General features: G+C 62.7%; 4 protein-coding genes across 6 annotated transcripts; 2 read left to right on the forward strand and 2 right to left on the reverse strand.

The window, feature by feature from the left end:
* Positions 1-139: 139 nt before the first annotated feature.
* On the forward strand, positions 140-5,762 carry CHLRE_07g340050v5 (uncharacterized protein). The gene is made up of 8 exons (XM_001692342.2): positions 140-356; positions 448-513; positions 588-928; positions 1,203-1,350; positions 1,817-1,927; positions 2,756-3,199; positions 3,598-4,482; positions 4,775-5,762. Exons 1-8 carry the CDS (start codon positions 225-227, stop codon positions 5,042-5,044), a joined length of 2,397 nt encoding a protein of 798 aa, XP_001692394.2. The 5' UTR covers positions 140-224; the 3' UTR covers positions 5,045-5,762.
* A 148-nt stretch (positions 5,763-5,910) lies between these two features.
* CHLRE_07g340100v5 (uncharacterized protein) lies at positions 5,911-11,156 on the reverse strand. Its single transcript, XM_043064338.1, has 8 exons — positions 10,783-11,156; positions 10,581-10,635; positions 10,216-10,286; positions 9,889-9,962; positions 9,689-9,733; positions 9,339-9,502; positions 8,991-9,098; positions 5,911-8,763 (listed from the first exon to the last, which is right to left on the reverse strand). Exons 1-8 carry the CDS (start codon positions 10,920-10,922, stop codon positions 6,649-6,651), a joined length of 2,772 nt encoding a protein of 923 aa, XP_042922906.1. The 5' UTR covers positions 10,923-11,156; the 3' UTR covers positions 5,911-6,648.
* CHLRE_07g340150v5 (uncharacterized protein) lies at positions 11,157-14,121 on the forward strand. Of its 3 annotated transcripts, none has more exons than XM_043064339.1 (6): positions 11,157-11,707; positions 12,063-12,131; positions 12,329-12,440; positions 12,685-12,905; positions 13,229-13,342; positions 13,653-13,985. In XM_043064339.1, exons 1-6 carry the CDS (start codon positions 11,471-11,473, stop codon positions 13,785-13,787), a joined length of 888 nt encoding a protein of 295 aa, XP_042922907.1. In that variant the 5' UTR covers positions 11,157-11,470; the 3' UTR covers positions 13,788-13,985. The 3 variants fall into 3 exon arrangements, with proteins under 3 accessions (XP_042922907.1, XP_042922909.1, XP_042922908.1); XM_043064341.1 differs by having other exon boundaries at positions 11,275-11,707; positions 13,653-14,121; XM_043064340.1 differs by having other exon boundaries at positions 11,275-11,707.
* A 1,932-nt stretch (positions 14,122-16,053) lies between these two features.
* On the reverse strand, positions 16,054-18,666 carry CHLRE_07g340200v5 (uncharacterized protein). The gene is made up of 3 exons (XM_001692461.2): positions 17,491-18,666; positions 17,236-17,256; positions 16,054-17,012 (listed from the first exon to the last, which is right to left on the reverse strand). Exons 1-3 carry the CDS (start codon positions 18,433-18,435, stop codon positions 16,977-16,979), a joined length of 1,002 nt encoding a protein of 333 aa, XP_001692513.1. The 5' UTR covers positions 18,436-18,666; the 3' UTR covers positions 16,054-16,976.
* Positions 18,667-18,752: the final 86 nt, after the last annotated feature.

An 18,752-nucleotide genomic window follows, 5' to 3' on the forward strand; every position in this document is an offset into this window, starting at 1 on the left:
TGCCAAAAGGTTGAAGCAGTTGCAGAAGCTACGTTCAGCCTGCCTGCAATGTCTGCATGGGGTGCGAGGGCCCCATGCAGCGGAGTCAGCCGGCATTTCCTGGCCGCCGCGCAAAACTGTACAGTCTTTCAACGACATACTGGTGCTGCATGGTCTCCACTTGACACACATATGGGCACGTAAGGCATCACTCAGGCCTCTCTGCTATCAGAGCCGGCACAAAAATGACGAAGTCCGCCCGAGGCAAGGCCGGCAAGGCCAAGGTGGGCGGCGTCGAGGACAACCGGAAGCCCAAGCACAGCCTCGATGCCAACCGCCCGAGCAGCGGCAAGGGCGGCATGCGCGACGCTGCGACGGTAAGCAACGAGATGGCGCTTCTCCAATCGTCGGCGCCGCCGCTGCCGCCGCTCGCGCCTCTCACCGCCTATTTGCGTTGCCTATTTACAGGTTCGCCGTCTCAAGATGTACAAGCAGCGCCCGGTTAGGGACAAGAAGGGCAAGCTGCTCTACCAGGTGCGAGATGTGCACTGTCGCAGGGCGCGGCAACGACGGCCTTGCTGACCCTCGCTTGCTCTTGCCGCACGCAGGAGCTTCAAGGCAAGGAGCTGCCGACCACGCGCATTCAGCCCGACCGTCGCTGGTTCGGCAACACGCGCGTCATCGGGCAGAAGCAGCTGGAGCAGTTCCGCACCGAGATGTCCTCCAAGGTCAACGACGCCTACGCTGTGCTGCTGCGCGAGAAGAAGCTGCCCCTGCAGCTGTTGGAGGACCCGGAGAAGAAGCTTGGCGGCAAGCAGGCACGCTCCAGCTTGGTCGCCACGCAGCCCTTCGCGGACACCTTCGGCCCCAAGAAGCAGCGCAAGCGGCCCAAGCTGGCGGTGGAGAACCTGGAGGACCTCGCGCAGACCGCCGGCGACAAGAGCACCAAGTGAGTACCGTAGTATAACGCGCGCCTAGGCTTGCGAAGGGGGTCTCTGGAAGCTTCCGGGCGGCGGCTGATGGCGGCGCCGGCGGTGGGCCGGGCGGCAGCCGCCGCCGTTGCCGCCGCCGCCACAGCAAAGACCTCGCGGCCTCCTTCATTGCTTGCAACTCCATCTGCGCATGCGCATTGCGTGCACCGGTGGCTTCTCTTTACTCTTACTGCCTCGCAACGTGCCGACTCCCTACCCGCTCTTGCTCCCTTCGTCCCTGCTACCCCCCAGGTTTATGGAGGCCGCTGGCCTGGGCGACGGCACTGAGATGCTGCTGCTGAAGGACACGATGCTGGAGCGAGCGTACGAGAAGGGCCAGAGCAAGCGCATCTGGGGCGAGCTGTACAAGGTGCTGGACAGCTCGGACGTGATCGTGCAGGTGAGAGCGTAGCGCAGTGCTGAAGATAGTTGTTATGAATGGCGCGGGGATCAGGGTAGGTCTGACTACACACACACATACGTGGTGGGCTCGGGTTGATGTGCCAACATCCTCGGGCTGCCAACCGGAGCACCCGCCCCTCGTGGGCACCTACCGTGGGTGTAAAGTCCGCGGCAACACCATAAACTGACGCCGGGTGCCTGGCGCTGTTCCCTTCTCCCCTCGGGGGGCGGGTTGAGCTTACGCCGGGCGCCCAAGTGCGCGACTGCTGATTCCATCGCCTTGGGGAGCCCCGTCGGGGCAGTTACCCTTTGGGTCCTACCCAGCATGCGACATCCCCTAAACCTTAGGTTCCTCTTTGGCCATACGCCCTGAGACCAGCTCTTGGCGTGTGTATACGCAGCGTGCATAGTATTTGTGTCTCAACACTGCCCTCACTGTACCTGTCACTCATATGATCACGCAGGTGTTGGATGCGCGAGACCCCAACGGCACGCGCTGCAACTTCCTCGAGCAGCACATCCGCAAGCACCTGCGGCACAAGCACATCATCCTGCTGCTCAACAAGTGCGACCTGGTGAGTCTTTCAGTTGCGGTTGCTGTGCTGTGCGTCGGTTGGTTAATACGGGTTGGCAGCATGTGCATGCATCGAGCGCCATGCGGCAATTATGGAGAGTCGCTGTCGATGATGACTATTTCATCAGAAGATGCCGTGAAGAAAAAACACATTAGTGGAATCTCGTTAGCCTGAGACACGGCAAGAACACGGCGTACGGCACCGCTCGCACAGTTTGCATCGCATACATCCAACGCATGCGGTCTGGCGGCTGAATGCAAGATGGTCCGGTGATGACATTTCCAAATCAGGGCTTCTCTCAGAAACCATTCGCAGGGCCCGTCTAGAGCTTTCGCCTTCGCCGGGCTTGAGAGCTGTTGCGGCTTTTTCCTTCCTTGGATGTCTGATGGACCCTTCCGTTGCTACTGTCGCCTGACCGCATGCATGCATTCACGCACATGCATACGCATCATCAACTCACCAGCGCTGAAGTGATGGCAATTAAAACTTAAATATACCCTGAACAACACATGTTGTCAACTTCATCCCTGATCAGCGGATGATGCACATGTGCGCTCAAGTTACAAATCACTCTTACACGCGCACACATGTTCGCGCATGCACAACGCGCATGTTGCTCGCCGGCGTTGAGGATGATTGTGGCACTTGTCCGTACCATACGACTACGGAATGACTTTAATTTCCACTCTGGCTGAAACACGGCACGCAGCGCCACGCGCCTCCACACCCGGGCACTCGCATTCTGCCCATCCCGCTCCCCTCCCACGGCCTCCTCCCTCACCTCCTTTCCCCTGCCTCCCTTCCGCCTCCTCGCCCTCCCCTCCCCAGGTGCCGTCGTGGGTGACGAAGCGCTGGCTGCACTACCTCTCGCGCGACTTCCCCGTGCTCGCCTTCCACGCCTCCATCACCAACCCCTTCGGCAAGGGCGCCCTGCTTTCGCTGCTGCGCCAGCTGGCGCGCCTGCGCTCGGATAAGCAGGCCATCTCAGTCGGCTTCGTGGGCTACCCCAACGTGGGCAAGTCGTCGGTCATCAACACGTTGCGCACCAAGAAGGTGTGCAAGGCTGCGCCCATCCCCGGCGAGACCAAGGTGTGGCAGTACATCACGCTCATGAAGCGGATCTTCTGCATCGACTGCCCGGGCGTGGTGTACAACCGCACCAACGACACACCCACGGACCTGGTCCTCAAGGGCGTGGTCCGCGTGGAGAACCTGGAGGACGCCACGCACCACGTCGACCCCGTGCTCAAGCGCGTCAAGCCCGAGTACCTGGTGAGTTGGTTTGCTTCCGTGGTGGGTGGTGGTCGTTGTCGGGGTTCGGCTAGGGGTGTGTGGGAAGTTGTCGGCTCTTGCAGACTGGCTTTGCGTGCGCCACGTACCACTTTGCATACATATGCACCAGAGCATACTTGCGCGGCGCGGCGCCTCTCACGGCGGTGATGTTTAACAGTAGATAGAGACATCCGAGTCCTTCTATGCGGACACTTCTTCATTGGGAATCTCTCTGAGCCAACGAGACGCGCCCGCCGCACCGCCACATTGCATCCCGCACCTCTCCATCCTTCCACCCACTCATCGCAGTTTATTACCTGTCGCCGCCTACGCACCGCGCTCCTCGCTTCCCCATCCTGACCCCGTTTCCGTCCCTGTCACCCATCCCTCCTCTGCAGCGGCGCGCCTACAAGATCAAGGAGTGGTCAGACACGGAGGACTTCCTGGCGCAGCTGGCGCGCCTCACCGGCAAGCTGCTCAAGGGTGGCGAGCCCGACCTCAACACCGCCGCCCGCATGATCCTCTACGACTGGCAGCGCGGCAAGGTGCCCTTCTTCACGCTGCCGCCCGACCACACCGAGGCGCGGCCGGAGGCCGCGGCGGCGGCTGCGCAGCAGCCGGAGGCGGCCGCGGCGGCGGCGGCCATCGAGACGGGCCCCGGCGGCCTGCCGGTGCCGCGGGAGTTGGTGACGGAGGAGGACGCGGCGGCAGAGGCGGGCGCCAAGCCCGAGGCGGCCGCGGCGGCCGCGCGCGCTGTTCGCGAGTTGCTGGTGAGCGCCACGGCGGCGCAGGCGCGGTCGGCCATCCCGGTGCAGAACGACTACTTCATGCCGGAGGACGAGCAGCGCGAGGGCGAGCCCGCCAACGACGGCGAGGTGCTGGAGGACCCCGACGTCATCTCGGATGACGACGATGACGACGACGGTGATGAGGTTGAGGACGGTGATGATGATGCGGAGGACGGCCCGGTGGTGTCTGATGACGAGGCCGAGGAGGAGCCGGACGCAGCCAAGGTGGCTAAGGACGCGCGGCGCGGCGGCGCGCGAGCCATCGCCAAGGCCGCCGGCAAGGCGGCGGCGGCTGAGGCCAAGGCTGCGAAGAAGGGCGACAAGGTCAAGGGCGGTAAGGCGGCTGCGGCGGACGCTCCCGCCGCCGGTGGCAAGCGCAAGCGCGGTGCCGCTGCGGCACCGGACGAGGCCGAGGCGGCTGAGGACGACGGCAACGATAGCGACGGCTACGGCGATGGAGGCTTGTCGTGGGAGGCTGTGCTGGCCTGCGTGCAGGTGAGAGGGGTCGTGAGCAATGCAGTGTTTGGTTTTGTCAGTGCAGAACCGCATGCCGGTCCGTGAGCGCTCTCTGCTAGCAATGATGCTTTATGTCTCGTTCGGTGTATTGGCGATAATCCAACAAAGCCATGCCGACAAAACTATACATATCACCACTCACAATCTGAGCTACGAGAGCCTCGCCGGTCCTTGCGCATGTTTTAACACCGCCTTCAGCTGCACAGCGGCACGTGCGCGTGTACGTGCACGGATGTACTGACTCTCCCTTTATCCCTTGTCCCACCCGCAGGGCGGTGACGACGCTGCGGACGAGGACGAGAAGCCGGCAGCCAAGAGCGGAGCCAAGGGTGGCGCAAAGGCCGCCGCGAAGAGCAGTGCCAAGGGCGGCAAGAGCAAGGGCGCGGCTGCCAAGCCCGGTGGCAAGCAGGCTGTCGCGGCTGGGCCCGTCACGAGAGCCCGGGTCGGCAAGAGCGGCCTCGTGGTCGTGCCCACTGCCGCGCCCACCAAGGGCAAGGCCAAGGCGAAGGCGGCCAAGCTCAAACTCACAACCATGGAGTGAGCGAGCTGGCGGCCCGCGCCCTCGGGCCCCGCCTGCTCTTTAGCTGTAGCGGCTGTTAGGCCGCGCGCGCTCCGTCGGTGGCGGCTGTGCCGGCAGTGATTGGCGCCGGCACTTGTCCCGACAGATGTGCCGGCCTTGCAGCTGCCGCTTAGCCCCCTTGGCAGCTTGCACCGCTATTTATTGGCTTTTGTTTTTGGTGGCTGCCGTGTATTTCATCCTCGTGTACGTTCAGTGTGGGGAATGCGTTTTTTGCCTTGGGTGTCGTGTTGGTTAGGGCAGGTGTTCGACAATGTTATCTTCAGAAATGGTGTGGACGTGTGGTGCTGTGCAGCGATGACGTCAACAGACAGGTGACTAGTGCCCGTGAAGCTGTGCAGATGGTGCAGACATATGCCGAGTGATAGAGAATTGAGTGGACGCGAGTTCAGTTATGGTGAGAGATGAGTGAGTTACAGACCAATCACCGCCCGGACGTGCACCTACAGACCATTTAAATGCAAGGATAGTTGACTGGTGCATACCTGAGTGCGTTCTTAAGACTGCATTCGCAATTAATTCTTTTCAATGTATTGAGGACAAGCTGGCCATGGAACGTTGTTTCAGCACATGTCATGCAGTAAGACGATGTGCAGCCGGACAGGGTAACACATGGATGTGATTCAACAGGGCCCTGCTTACGGGCACGCCGGCGGGACACTTATTGTAAGCGTGACATCCTTGCTTCTTTCCTCCGCAATTGGCTCCGCCGCGCTTAACGCTGCGACAGGTACCAGTCCATCCGAAGTCCTGAAACGTGCTGCCTAGCCGGCTGTGCTGGGCGTGAGCGTGTAAGCCGTGTGTTCTTGCGCTGTCACTTCACAACAAGCGACGGTTGGAGCATACGGCTGTACCGTATCAGCGCCTGCTCTTCGTCTTACCGCAGCTGAAGTGGAACTCTGACTCGTCATTTCCCAGGACTTCGCTCTTATCAAACCATAGGGGCAGGACCAGCATATTATTCATTTATTCATCGCCTGACAGGAGCTGGCTGACGGGGCGACTCCTCGACCCCAGCACTTGCCCAAGGTACGAATGCGACATTAAGAAGGGACAGTCCGCCCAAGCAAGGGTGCCCAGCACCCAAGGTATGCTGACCATTTCACCAGCCCACGCTTCCAAGCTCACGCCCGGCCTGGCCTAACTGCCCTTGGACCTGTCCACCCCGCGCAGCCCCGCACCAGCGTCTGTCCTTCCTGCCTAGCCTGTTCCGCAATCTCCTGTAATCTGCACCAGTTGGGCATACGATTGCTATGCACCCGTGCCGGCTCGCTTGGGCGCGCCCCCTGGCGTCGCCTGCTGCGCGTGTTGCACCGTTGCAGCTTGCCTGGACGAGTGTACGAGCCACTTGCAGTGATCTGCGCCCACCTCTCCGGCCCATCTGGGCGGCCCAGGGCTAGGTATCAATGGACCCACCAACCACTGCTCTGTCCTAAATACATCACCCGCAATGTCCAGCATGAAGAGTAGAAAGTGAGAGCAACACTTCAACAAAACTTGCCGGAGGGTCCATGCCGCTCTAACTAACCAAGGCCCTACGAAATTGCAACCACTCGCGCCCGCCCTGCCTATCGCGGCCCATACTGGTAACCGCCAGCGTGCTGCGGCGGGGGCGGGGGCCGCTGCTGCTGTTGCTGCTGTTGCTGGTACTGCGCCGCCGCCGCCGCTCTCAGTTGCGCCACGGTGGCCGAGCCTTGAGTACTGCCTCCTGCGCCGCCGCCGCCGCCGCCACCATAGTGCTGCTGCTGTGGCGGCGGCGGCGGCGCGTGCTGCTGCGGGTACCCGCCGTAGCCGCCACCAGCAGGCGGCGGTGGCGGCGCTCCCGAGCCCGTAACTTGCACGCTCTGCACGGTATGCCCCTGCTCGGCCAGCATCTTCGCCACCGCCTCCGGAGGCATGCGGGACATCTCAGGCGGCAGCGGCACAGCCCGCGCGCCCGGAGCGGGGCCTCCCGGCGCCGGCGCGCCGTAGGGAGGCGGCGGCGCCCCATACGGCGGCGGCGGCCGTCCTCCGCCGCCGCGCTGCGGCGGGCTGAGGCCATGGTGCTGGTGCGGCTGCTGGGGCGGGTAGTGAGAGCCGTGGGACGGCGGTGGGGAGGTGGAATGGTGCGGGTGCTGGCCGTGGTGGTGCGGCGGCGCGCCCGGGGGCGGCGGCGGTCCGCCATAGCCAGCCCCGCCGCGATATCCACCACCACCGCCGCCACCGCCGCCTCCGTACTCGCTGCTGCTGGGACCGCGGTCCCTACCGCCGTACGAGGGGTCACGGTATGGGTCTCGCCCGCCGGGCGCCGCCGCAGGCGGCTGCAGTGGAGGCGGCGGCCCCCGCCCCTCATATGAGCGCTCTCTGCTGCCGTGCCTATCACGCCCATCACCGCCGTAGTACTCGTGACCGCTGCCCCCGGCACCGCCGTACTGCGGACGGCGTGGGGACGGCTCCGAGCTGTGCCGCTCGCGCTCCCGCGGATCCGACCGGAACTGAGGGTGCTGCTGGTGTGGGCTCTGCTGCTGCTGCCCAGGCGGCCCTGGCGCCTGGCCGTGTTGGTGGTGTGACGGCGGCGGCGGGTAGGCGTCCCTCTCCCGCGAGTGCGAGTGGTGGCCGCTATGGTGCGGGTGAGGGTGCGGCGCCCGGTGCTGATGCTGGTGGTGCGAGGAGACATGCGGGTCCCGGTCCCGCTCCCGAGACCCACCCCGCTCACCGCCGGGCGCACGCGACGAGTGCGTGTATTGCTGCCCCTGTTGCTGCCCTTGCTGCTGCTGCGGATAGGATGATTGCTGGGGTTGAGCTACGCCTCCGCCTCCCCCCAACGCGTTTCGTTCAAAGGCCGGGTCACGCTGCCGCTCCGGGTCACGGAGCCGTGGCGCCGACGCGTCACGCTCCCGGCGGCCGCCACTGCTACTGGCCGGATCCTCAGCGCCCGGCGTCGTGCCACGACTGTCCGGTTGCCCCGACGACTGCTGTTGCGGCTGCTGCTGTTGCTGCTGCGGGTATTGTTGGTGCTGCTGGTTCTGTGGTTGCGGCTGTTGCTGTTGCGGCTGGTGGCTATGCGGATGCCCGTAACCGCCAGCACCGCCCGCGCCAGCAGCACCCGCTGCCGGCTGCTGTTGCTGCTCCTGCTGAGGCAGAGGAGGCGTGGGCGTCATACCCGGCGAGGCGGAGTCCGAGGGCTGTTGCTGCGGCTGGACCTGCTGCTGGTAGAGCTGCTGTTGTGCCGGCGGCGAAGCCGCAGGCACCGGCGCCGCCACGGCCGCCGCCGGCGGAGGCAACAGCTCCGGCGGCATTACCTCCGCCGCTGGCTGCTGATGCTGCTGCAACGGCGCCGCCGCGAATGCGGGCTTGGTGGCGGCGGCCACCGCCGAGGACAGGTCGCCGCCCTGCATCGCCAGCTTGACCACCGGCTGCAGCGTGCTGGCAGCCGTCACCAGCGCCAGCCGCACCAGCACCTCCGCCTGCTGTTGCGCCTGCGCCGCGGAGCTTGGCGTGCTCGCCACCGCGGCAGCGGCTGCGCTAGCGGCGCCCGCCGCCGCCGCGGCGGCGGCGGCGCCCGGCGGCTTAGGCAGCATGTTTGTGAGGGAGCCGCCAGCACCAGCGGCGTGCTGCCCGCCGGCCCCTGCACCGCCGCCGGCGCCCGCCGAGTATTGCAGCGCCGTCAGGACGTCCACCGCGGACGCCGCCAATGCCGCAGCCTACAGCAAGGGTAAGGCGGCAGCACATGTGCGCGCGGCGTCAGCTGCTTTCCTTACAAGTGCAAAAGACAAAGGGCCCAGCGGCAGCACAGCCGTGCAGCTCCTTGTCGCAAGTTGTCCGCCGCTGCGCTTCCCTTAAACGCTACGCTTTGCCGAGTGCCGTTGCACTCATCCTAGCTGCTTGCCTGTCCTGCTGCCTGCCCTCCCGCCTGCCATCCCGCGCCCACCTGCGGCACCAAGTGGTGCATGCCCAGCCAGAACCACTGCGGCACGTTGACGTGCTCTTGAGACATGTGCCCACCAGCCCGCACAGGCTCCCACGTGCCGCCGTTGTTCTGCAGTTATGGATAGGTGGGCGGAGTGAGTGATGCCGGGTAGCGGGGAAGCAGGTATGCTTAGTCAGGTGACGGCGGCGATGAGGTGAGGGTCCATGCGCTCTTGCCCGGATAGCGGGCGGAGAGGCGGATGCAGAGTGTGGTGCCGACGGGGGCCTAGCGAGCATGAAGCGTCACCGAGGGGCACTGGCACCTGCGAAGTGAGCCCTGAGGAGTACAACACAATCGCCCGATGCTCACCAAGATGCGCGAGCAGCCATTGGACAACGCCTTGAGCTCTTCCGACGTTGAGGGGAAGCTCATCTGTGCAGCCGGGGCCAGCGGCGTGACAGACGTCACCGCCGGCGCCGCGTGCACCTGCGCAGTCACCGCAGGCGCAGCTGCCGCTGCAACCACAATCGGCTCTGCGGCAGGGGCAGGGGGGCAGGGACGCGGCGAGTCAAAGGCGCAGGGACACGTTTGAAGTCGAAGGCACGCATCTTGTTCGCAGGGTCATACATAGGGGCTGCACTGCCGCCGGTGCCACGTGCGGCCGGCCGTGCAAGTTTACATGCAACCACAATTTGGCCATGCCATGCGCCCTGACGCACCTGTCTTGAACACCTTCGTCGGTAGCACATAGCTAGGGCTGGTGTCTGCAGCGTAAACAGCAACAGCGTAAACAGCATTAGCAGAGCGCAGTGCGACCAGCCGTGTTGTCCAACTCCAAAACCAGATACAAACTCGGTGCCAGACACACTAACAGGGCTACCTGTTCACACACTCCCAACACCGTGGTCCTCCAGCTTACCGATAGCGCGCTTGCGGCCGCGGCCAGGCTGGTCGTGCCCCGCCAACTTCTTTAACACATTCTTTGCCGCCTCGCTGCATGGCGAAAGCAACCAGCACAGTTCAGCATGCCGGGTAGTGTTCAGCAAGCGGATGACGGAACATGGCGCAACATGACAAAGCGAATGTGATAGTTCCTGCAGCAAGCAGCGCAAGGCTCCCTGAGATGCCCCGTCCCCACAGCATGCTGGTATGCTCTCTGCCTTTAGTCCAAACTATGACACACAAACACTGTGAAGACCCTGTGCCCCACTATCCCGGCTCGTAAACGCGCTTGGGCCACACTCACGCGGCCTGGTGCGCCTTGAGCTCCGCGACCAGCGTCGGATCCAACTCCTTGTCACCCGAGTTTTGCCAGTCCTGTAATGTTACCACATTATGCGGTAGGCATGAATTTGCTGACCTGATGTTGGGAATCGAGCAGTGGAAACCACGTCCAGAGCATGGGGTCACGCGTGGTTCTCCTGCGACAGTGCGCTTGGGAGGATACAGGCGCTTTCGGGCCCGCTGCTTCTGTCCCGGTTGCACCACCCCCGATTTTTCTGGCAGCAATGATTGCTTGGCTGCTGTGATCGTGCGAGCATACTGTGAGTGCTGCGCCCACTCCCCAACCCACAGCTGTCAGGGCACCCTGGCGTGCCGCGCCTGCCTTACCTCCTCCGGCGCCTCACAACTGTTATACCGCGGGTCCGCGTTTTGCTTACAGTACCTGCAGTTAATAGAAGATTGTGTCACAGCAAAAGCCCATAGAGGGCGACTCGGCCCGCTTGCGCGCGGTCTCGGGTTCCATGTTCGCCGGTCATTTTGTCACCAGCCCATGATCCTTGCATGTCTAGGCTAAGTACCTATGCCTTACCATGGCTGGCTCTCGTCAAGGACAGTGCCAGGAGGCAACCTGCGCCACTTCTGGCAGCCATCGCATTGAGCCCAAACGTCCTCTTGCAGGATTACGGGCACGACCGGCTCCTCCTCCTTCTTCTTGCGTCCTCGCCCCATCCTTCAACACGGGGCTTAGGCCGGAGAAGGGTGCACGCGATCGTCCCCCGTGTTATACTCCAGCAAGCTTGCTGCTGCAGTTCATAATTTTACTAAGTTCGTAGCTTATGCCATGGAAAGCAAGGCCCGTCTGAAGCAATAGCCGTGGGCGCTGAAGAGTTGGATTGAATGCAGCGTCAGCGAGGAGATAGCCTCTTGGCTACAATGCCATTACTTCAAAGCATGTACACTGAGTATACAATTTGACGGCTAGTGAAGCTTCATTGAGTCCGAGCAAGCACGCCTTGTGCATTGCCAGGTGCATTGCTCACAATCCAAGCGCTGCGACCGCGTTTCGATACTGGGTACGCTAGATACGTGGCCTCTTGACTTCAACTTCGGTTGACGGCCTCGGAATGATGCAGCGAGCGCGAGACGCGGCTGCTGCATCCGGCGCTGGGTCTTCAGCACGGCCCCGTTTGGCGGTCGCATGCCATCAGTTGAGCCATAGCAACAGCAAGCGCTCTAGCTGGCCAACATGGGCGGAGCGACCTTGCCAGCGCCCTGTTATGGAGTGCGACGGCGCGGCGGGTCCGGGCCCGTCGTCTACCGCCGCTGCCGCTGCCGCACACGTGCCCAGCGGGCGAGCACTTGCGACGGCAGCATGCAACAGGTGGAAGCAGACACGGCGTGCGGGTCCACCACCTGCAGGGGCGGCCCTGTCATCCGCCAGCGGAGGATCCAGTGACGGCGAGGGCTCACGCGCCGAAGCCCCGTCTACACCCTACTCACTGGAGCAGACCCGGGTGAGGCGCCCGAGTAACACGCGGATCAAACAACGCTCCTGAAAGCATTAGGACAACCAAAACTTGCAGCCTTTGCTGTGTCGGGTGGCGTCCGGATGCCCTGTGTCCACTGAAGCTTCCCAGTGGTCCATTGCACTGCATCCCCACGCCACGACACAGCCTCAAGCCCCCGACCCCTTTGCCTGAACCCCACAGCCTTTCTTTAGTCAACCATGGGCACACATGCTGACGCCAAAGCGGTTGCCGCCAGCTGACAATCTAAACACCAGCTGCCACCTCCATCACCACGGACCAAACCCAATCACACACGCCAGTGCACCCCAACGTCCTCTCAACCCCACTCTCAACCCCACAGACGTTGGTGGAGACAGCTATGCTGGCCGCCGTGTCGGGCCTGGCTTACCTACTGTCCACCATCCTCAAGGTACGGCATGCCTGCCCTTCCGGCTGGGGTTAAGTTGCACCCACACGACTCCTGCACGCATCATGCACGCGGTACCTACGCGCGTTGTCACGCCACGCACCTTAACGGACGTGTGGCATGCCCGCGGCGTTCACCATTACCGTACTCAGAACCAAAACCAATGCCGCCATGCCGCACCTCCTCTCTGCCGCTCTCAGCTGGAAACGAGCCTGGGCTACTTCCTGCCGCTGCCGGTGGTACTGGCTGCCATGCGCGGCGGCGGGCGGGCGGGCTGGCGGACCATGAGCGCAACATGCTTCCTGCTTGTGGGTGAGCGTGATGGCGACGGGAGGCCATAGCTTTGAGGTGCTGAGGACAGCAGCTGGGCAGCCGGCAGCGTGGCTAGCATGCATGGGTCCCAGGTTACGGGCGCGAAGGCATTTTGCAGGGCAGCCGGCCGGCAGGTTGCCAGCGCCCGGCGTGGAAACAGGCGGCGCCCAGCCTCCCCTTCAATCCCTGCCCCTCCCCTGCCTCCCTCCGACCACCCCCGCCACCCGGCTCCCTCCCTGCTCAGTCCTGCTGGGCCCCCTGCGCGCCGCCTCCTACCTGTGGCTGCACGGACTGCTGGCGGCCACGCTGGGCAGCCTGTGGAAGGCCCGGTGCGGCTTCTGGACGTGCATAGCCGCCGGCGCCGCGGTGCGCATGCTCGGGCAGTTCGCATACCTGCTCATGAGCAGCGTGATGATGAATGAGAACATGTGGGCGCTCATGCTCAGCAACATCTACAACATGCTGGTGCGTGCCGGGCCGTGCGTGCTGGGACTGCTGACGTGCTTGCGCAGCAACTGCGCCCGCGGGCGTTGTGGGGCCGGCCGGGGTTCTGAACTGCCGGGGGGCTCGGGGCCGCGTTGGCAGGCATGGGGATGGGGGTTGTTTCCACCATGCATGAATGCAAAAGCAAAGGAGAATATCATGAGATGGAAGATGAGCCCGTCGGGCAGGGGGCTGCGGTGGCCGCAGAATGGCATGACTAGGTGTGTCCGACCCAGTCACGGACTCACCCACCGCGCCCACACCCTTGAGCTCACCACGCCCTTTCCCGCGTCGCCACCCCTCAGGACCAAATCAGCGCCTCGCTGAACATCAGCGGCGCACCCAGCCCGCTGCTGGTGTCGTGCATGGTGGGCAGCCTGCTGCTGGTCAACAGCCTCACCTACAACTTCCTGGTGCAGGTGGGGCGGGCAGCGCGTGGCTGTGCTACTGCGTGGCTGTGCTAGTGCGTGGCTGTGCTAGCGCGGGTGGCTGTGCTTGTGGTGCGGTGCATCCGGGGGTCCAGGGCCCGCGGAGTGGGGTCTTAAGAAGCAACTGGTTGCACTGCTGGCGCTGGTTGATGTAGCACTGACGCCGGGTGCCTCCCGGCCCGCCAACGAGTACCAGCCCTCACCGTTGTGCACACCCAACTATCCGATCCCAGTTACCGATTATTCCTTGCCACGCAACCTCCCGCCCCACGCCGCCACGCCGCCCCCTGCCTGTGTGTAGCTGGTGTACCGCATGTTGCTGGGCGGCATGGGCTACGACCTGGGCTCCGTGCCGCCACTGGTGGCCAAGTACCTGTACGCGGGGGCCGTGCGGCGGCCGCCGCCGGCGCCAGGGACACAGCAGGGGAGGCAGTAGCGCAGTATCACCATTTACCTAGAGGTGCCAGGCTTTGCCCCCTGTGCAGCAAGGGAGTGGACGATGAACGGCATGTTGCATTGTCATGTGAATATTAGAGTGACGTACGGGCTTAGTGCTGAAACGATGGAGCCGGCTATGTATGCAAAGCGCTGACAAGATGCAATCAGCTTGCTGTTTATGTAATACCGTATCTTGACGTTGTATGTTCATTAGACAAGATAACGTCTAGACGTATACAGCATCAGGAACGAGCCGCCCCCCCTTGCGGGTCGTTTAGTCTTGTTGCAGGCATTAGGAACGCACCCTTCTGATCCTGTAAGGCACACCGACGCAGTATCGCAGCAAGGCAGGCACTGCCAGGCAGTAGCAGCGCACAGGACTGCCGGCTGGAGCACTGGGGGTTATGTAGTTATGGAATGCGGATGTTACAGAGGGGACAGTCCCAGCACCCGAAGACGCCGAGCCATCACATGCTATCAGGGCCCAACATGACTCCACGAACCCCGACTTTGCTGCAAACCCTCCCGCGGGCAAAGTCCGTGTGACTCCGCGCACAGTGAGTCCTAGCCAAGCCTCAACCCGCCAGAGCCCCACCGCTGTGCCTCAACGTCACAAGCCTAGGCACAGAAGTGCCGGGAAACGTCTAGGCCGCAGGACACACGCACAGCACACGCACTAACCAGGGCGCAAGCGTCCAGGTACTAGAACGGTCGCCCACGCGTACAACCTGCCCACACACAAAGCCACCAACCACGCACAACCTCTCACGGCGAGGGAGGCGGGGAATCAGCGTCATACGGCAAGCGCAAAACCATGCCGTCACCAACAGCCCGAGAGATGAAAGGATGCGCAGACGGCACAGTGTCCCAACCCTTCGGCCTGATACCCAAAGTCACAAACGTCTGGAGCCGACCCCAGAAGTCAGCTACGACGGCAAGTCCAATGCTCAGCACCCGGGCCGACGGCAGCTTCGCTCGCGTAGTATGTAGTTATGTGGTCTGAGATCGTGTGTCCATTTGCACCGCTGATGGAGTAATACGCTTCGAAACGGAAAGGCAGGGGACTCCTTTGTTGGTGTGTGATGTGCCTTGGGTGTGCAGCCAGCTAGGGGGCTGTATCACGCGTGGCCCGTGCCTGCCAAACCACAGTCAGCCTTCCGCAGCAGCTCGGGATTACGGTAACGTGGTACTGGTAAAGGGGCCGGGCAATTCGGCGACGTTTTCCATGTTTGGTTCAGGGGGGGGGTACGAACTAAACCTCCAGACCCCATGTCCCAAAACCTCCCGACCCCCCCTCCGGACCGACCGACCGACCCCCACCACCGTGCAACCCCTCAAAACCCCCTCAAAACCCTTTGGTTTTTAGCCAGGTCGGTGTCAATCGACTGCTCTCGGCGAGCTCTACAATTGTATACCTCCGGTTCAGCTGGAGGCACAACTTGACTGGCAGCCATGCCACACATGTCCATGTGTCCATGGCCGACCACCGACCCTTCTGTCAGACTACCGGGGCGTGCGCTTAAGCTTACAATTGCGCTGCACATATGATGTTTGGGATTGTGTGCCGGAAGAGATTGGTCGACTTTCTCCCGGGATCATGTGAGGAATCCCGGGATTCATGTCACGCTCGATGGCCGGCGGCAGCCTTGTCGCCATGACCCACACGAAGCCTTGGCCGTTACACGTTAGCATCAGATCGCATAGTCTCCATTACACCAGTGAGAGACGCTCGAGTGGGGCTCTACGCTACTACAATGCCGATGTGGACGGACATGCGGCCGCTTTCCAGAGGCCAAACGTTCTGCAAATGCTTTAGTATGTGCACGCTAATGTGTGCTAGTACTTGTGCTAATGGGCGGAGCGTTTAGAGGGGCGTTTAGGGCGCAGAGACGAAATCTGGCAGTCCCACCCACATCCGCGTGACGAAACCTTGGGGACCCCCAACCCCGACGACCGACCCTGAACTTTGAGGGCCCATAACTTTGCAATTACTACCCTGATTGAAACTCTGAAAGTGGATTTGGAGTCCTCTCGTCAAGCTCCTTCGTTTTAGAACATGGGGCCTTTCCCAGTCGAAACTACCCCCCCCCTGTTTGGTTGGCGCCCGGGTTGGACGTCGCTTGTTTCTCGGGGCTCAGCCATGTCGCCACGGGACTACACTTTCTGGCCCACGCCATGCCCCATCGCACCTGTGACCGGTGCCTGCCTGCTCACTTGCCCGACGCGGGAACTAATTGTGGCAGTGGAAGGTGGACGCAATTACGCAAGACCTTACGTTACATGTGGCGGTCGCTCTAACTATCCCCTGCTCGGATATTTGTAGGCACGCAGTGTAACTAACCAGGAGCAACTGAGGAAACCGGGCATTCCGCGAGCGTCTGCAAGACTTCCAAATACTCTTTCGGCATGCGGGGACCCCTCTCGTGCATCGCTCCTGGTCCACGTCAACCGGCACTGCCATACCGGTAATGCCAGTATCCTGCGCTCCCTCCAAACTAACGCGCCGCGAATAACACATGCAGCCGCATGGGGCACGTGTGTTTGCCCTTCGTACCCTATCTACGGGTAAGGAACCATGCGGCCCCAGCACCCAGTCCGTATCCCCTCTCACCGCGCAGTTCACACACACGCACATAGCATCCTCGCCACGCTCATTGACAAAAACGCGCGACGGGTCTTCCCCGAATGGCCGGGGGCCCACGTGACCGGATGGCTCCACAGCTGGGTTGGCTGCACCAACCTAGCCAGCCCGTGGCCTTCACTAAATCTCTCAGTCTCTCTCTTCTCCCGCAATAAAACACCGTAGTCGGGCGCCAGCAGTTCCGCACACGACTTCATCGTCACTTCAGCACCGCCCCCGCCTACCGCGATATGCCCGCCGGGCGCCAGGGGCAGCACCAGCCAGGGGCGATGCGTCCGCGGCCACCGTGAACAAGGCCATACACCCCGGATAATATCCACACGTGCGGGTCCTCAAACCCAATCAGGCTCACCAACTCCCTTGCATTCGGCTCACAACCACAAGGCGCACACCCCGCGCCTCCTGCGACCCGCTGCGCCCATTTGGCGCCCCCCGTGCGCAAATCAAGAAATGCCACAGCAACCTGTTATTGCTGCGACGCGTACTCCTGTGTGCGCACCACACGCACTCCTGACGGCTCCAGGCAACCACAGGCTCCAGAGCGCTTTACGCAGCGGCCTTAGCCTTCTTCTTGGCAGCAGCCTGCAGGAAACAGCAAGCGTGCACGGCTCAACCACGGTGGCCACTCCATGTGAGACGCAGCAATACCCCATCAGACCCATGGCACGCTCCCGCTGGCGTGAGGCCGTCTGAACACCGTAGCATCCAGGGCGCCGGCCTGGCCCGTCATGCCCGCACCAGAGTACGGTCCCCCAGCTTTTCGCTGCACATCCCAAGTCCCACTCCGCCCCGCCGTGAGACTCACCGCGGCCTTCTTGGCAGCAGCCTGCGGCGCGAAACCACACGATGCGGACAAAGAGAAAAACGGTCAGCAGGTGGTCGTGCAGACCATCATGACCGCTTGGAACGCGTGCCTGGGTCGGGCAGAGCTGTGTAGTTTCGCAAAAACCCAGCCCGCTGCACTACGGCGTCCCCGCACACAGCCGCATCATTGCCCAGGCCTCCGCTTTTCTGTGCGCCCTTTCCCCATTACGAACCCCCGTGCCGCGCTGCCGCTCACCGCCGCCAGCTTCTCCTGCTTGACCTCCGACGTCTCAGCCACCACCACAACGCGCTTGTACTCGTCAAAGATCATGTCCGCCTTGCAGTTGGGGCACTCCACCAGGTTTTGCCCGCGCGCACCGGCCACGGTGAAGACATCACCGAAGTACGAGAAGTTCTCAGAGCCGCAGCTGGGGCAGGGGGCCTTCAGGATCAGGTTGTCCTTGAAGCCCACCTGGGTGAGGGCGTAGGCCACTGTGAACAGCGAGGGCAGCAGCAGGCCCCAGAGAAGGATGGGGCCGTAAGGGGCGGGCAGCTCCACCAGCTTGGTCACGCCGAAGCCGGTCGAGTAGTCCACAGCGAAGACGAGACCCAGCACGAATAGCACGCCGGGAAGGTTGAGCGCGGTCATGCGCAGGTAGTCAGGCTCGGCATCGGCATACATCTTCTTGCTGCGGATGGAGCAGCGGGGACCCTGGGCGGTCACGATGCTGCTCTTGTTGCGCAGCTCAGCCTTCAGGGCATCGTAGTCCTCGTCAGTCATAATGGGCTTGCCCTTGGCGTAGGCCATGGACGCCTCCAGGAAACGCTGCTCGTCGCTGCTCAGCACAGCGACCATGCTGCCGGACCAGATCAGCTCCTCCTTCAGCAGGCTGAACTCCTCATCGGACATGGTGGGCTTGCCCTCGTAGTACCACGAGGTCATCGCCGCAAGGAACTCCTGCTCCATCTCGCCGAGAGAGCGCTTAGCCTTCTTGCCAGCGCCGTCGATGGCGCAGTAGTCAGCAGCAACATTGCCCAGGCCCTCATCCTCGGAGATGTATCCATCGTCCTTCTTCGCCGAGCGCAGAAGCATCGGCGTGCGCGACCCAAACACCACCGGGCGCACCGGCAGCGCACGAGCCAGGCCCACTGGACGCACACATCCCACACGAGTGGAAGAACGGAGCACGGTGGTCTGCATGTTGATTCAAGTGCACTCCAGCGAGTGGCTGAGGTAGTAGAATGGAAGACCTTATGCGCAGTGCCCGCAGCAGCGGTTCCCTATTCTAAGCACGTAGCAAGCTTTCGAATTCGAGGACGGAGGTTGTAACAGCTGGGCGCCCTCTCTTTCCCGTCCGGATGAGACGGGGGAGGATGGGATTGGTCAAGACTGCCCGCTGACCCGCGCGTGGCCCACACACACCAGCCGTTCGATAGCCTTACGACTTCCGACAAAATAATGAAGGTATTGCCTATGTACCGTGGGGAGGTTGGTCAAAGCCCGGAAACCGGCGTGTC

Source organism: Chlamydomonas reinhardtii, chromosome 7 (genome assembly GCF_000002595.2).
Source record: "Chlamydomonas reinhardtii strain CC-503 cw92 mt+ chromosome 7, whole genome shotgun sequence".
Taxonomy (NCBI): domain Eukaryota; kingdom Viridiplantae; phylum Chlorophyta; class Chlorophyceae; order Chlamydomonadales; family Chlamydomonadaceae; genus Chlamydomonas; species Chlamydomonas reinhardtii.

Coding starts and splice junctions, on each gene's coding strand:
- CHLRE_07g340050v5 (XM_001692342.2), top strand. CDS start 225: ATGACGAAGTCCGCCCGAGGCAAGGCCGGCAAGGCCAAGGTGGGCGGC. Junction 1,351..1,816: donor GCTCGGACGTGATCGTGCAG/GTGAGAGCGTAG, acceptor ATGATCACGCAG/GTGTTGGATGCGCGAGACCC. Junction 1,928..2,755: donor TGCTCAACAAGTGCGACCTG/GTGAGTCTTTCA, acceptor TCCCCTCCCCAG/GTGCCGTCGTGGGTGACGAA.
- CHLRE_07g340100v5 (XM_043064338.1), bottom strand. CDS start 10,922: ATGGGGCGAGGACGCAAGAAGAAGGAGGAGGAGCCGGTCGTGCCCGTA. Junction 10,287..10,580: donor GTTGTGAGGCGCCGGAGGAG/GTAAGGCAGGCG, acceptor GTAACATTACAG/GACTGGCAAAACTCGGGTGA. Junction 8,764..8,990: donor TGCACCACTTGGTGCCGCAG/GTGGGCGCGGGA, acceptor CCCTTGCTGTAG/GCTGCGGCATTGGCGGCGTC.
- CHLRE_07g340150v5 (XM_043064340.1), top strand. CDS start 11,321: ATGCAGCGAGCGCGAGACGCGGCTGCTGCATCCGGCGCTGGGTCTTCA. Junction 11,708..12,062: donor ACTCACTGGAGCAGACCCGG/GTGAGGCGCCCG, acceptor TCAACCCCACAG/ACGTTGGTGGAGACAGCTAT. Junction 13,343..13,652: donor CCTACAACTTCCTGGTGCAG/GTGGGGCGGGCA, acceptor GCCTGTGTGTAG/CTGGTGTACCGCATGTTGCT.
- CHLRE_07g340200v5 (XM_001692461.2), bottom strand. CDS start 18,435: ATGCAGACCACCGTGCTCCGTTCTTCCACTCGTGTGGGATGTGTGCGT. Junction 17,257..17,490: donor AGCAGGAGAAGCTGGCGGCG/GTGAGCGGCAGC, acceptor TTCGCGCCGCAG/GCTGCTGCCAAGAAGGCCGC. Junction 17,013..17,235: donor CTGCTGCCAAGAAGGCCGCG/GTGAGTCTCACG, acceptor TGTTTCCTGCAG/GCTGCTGCCAAGAAGAAGGC.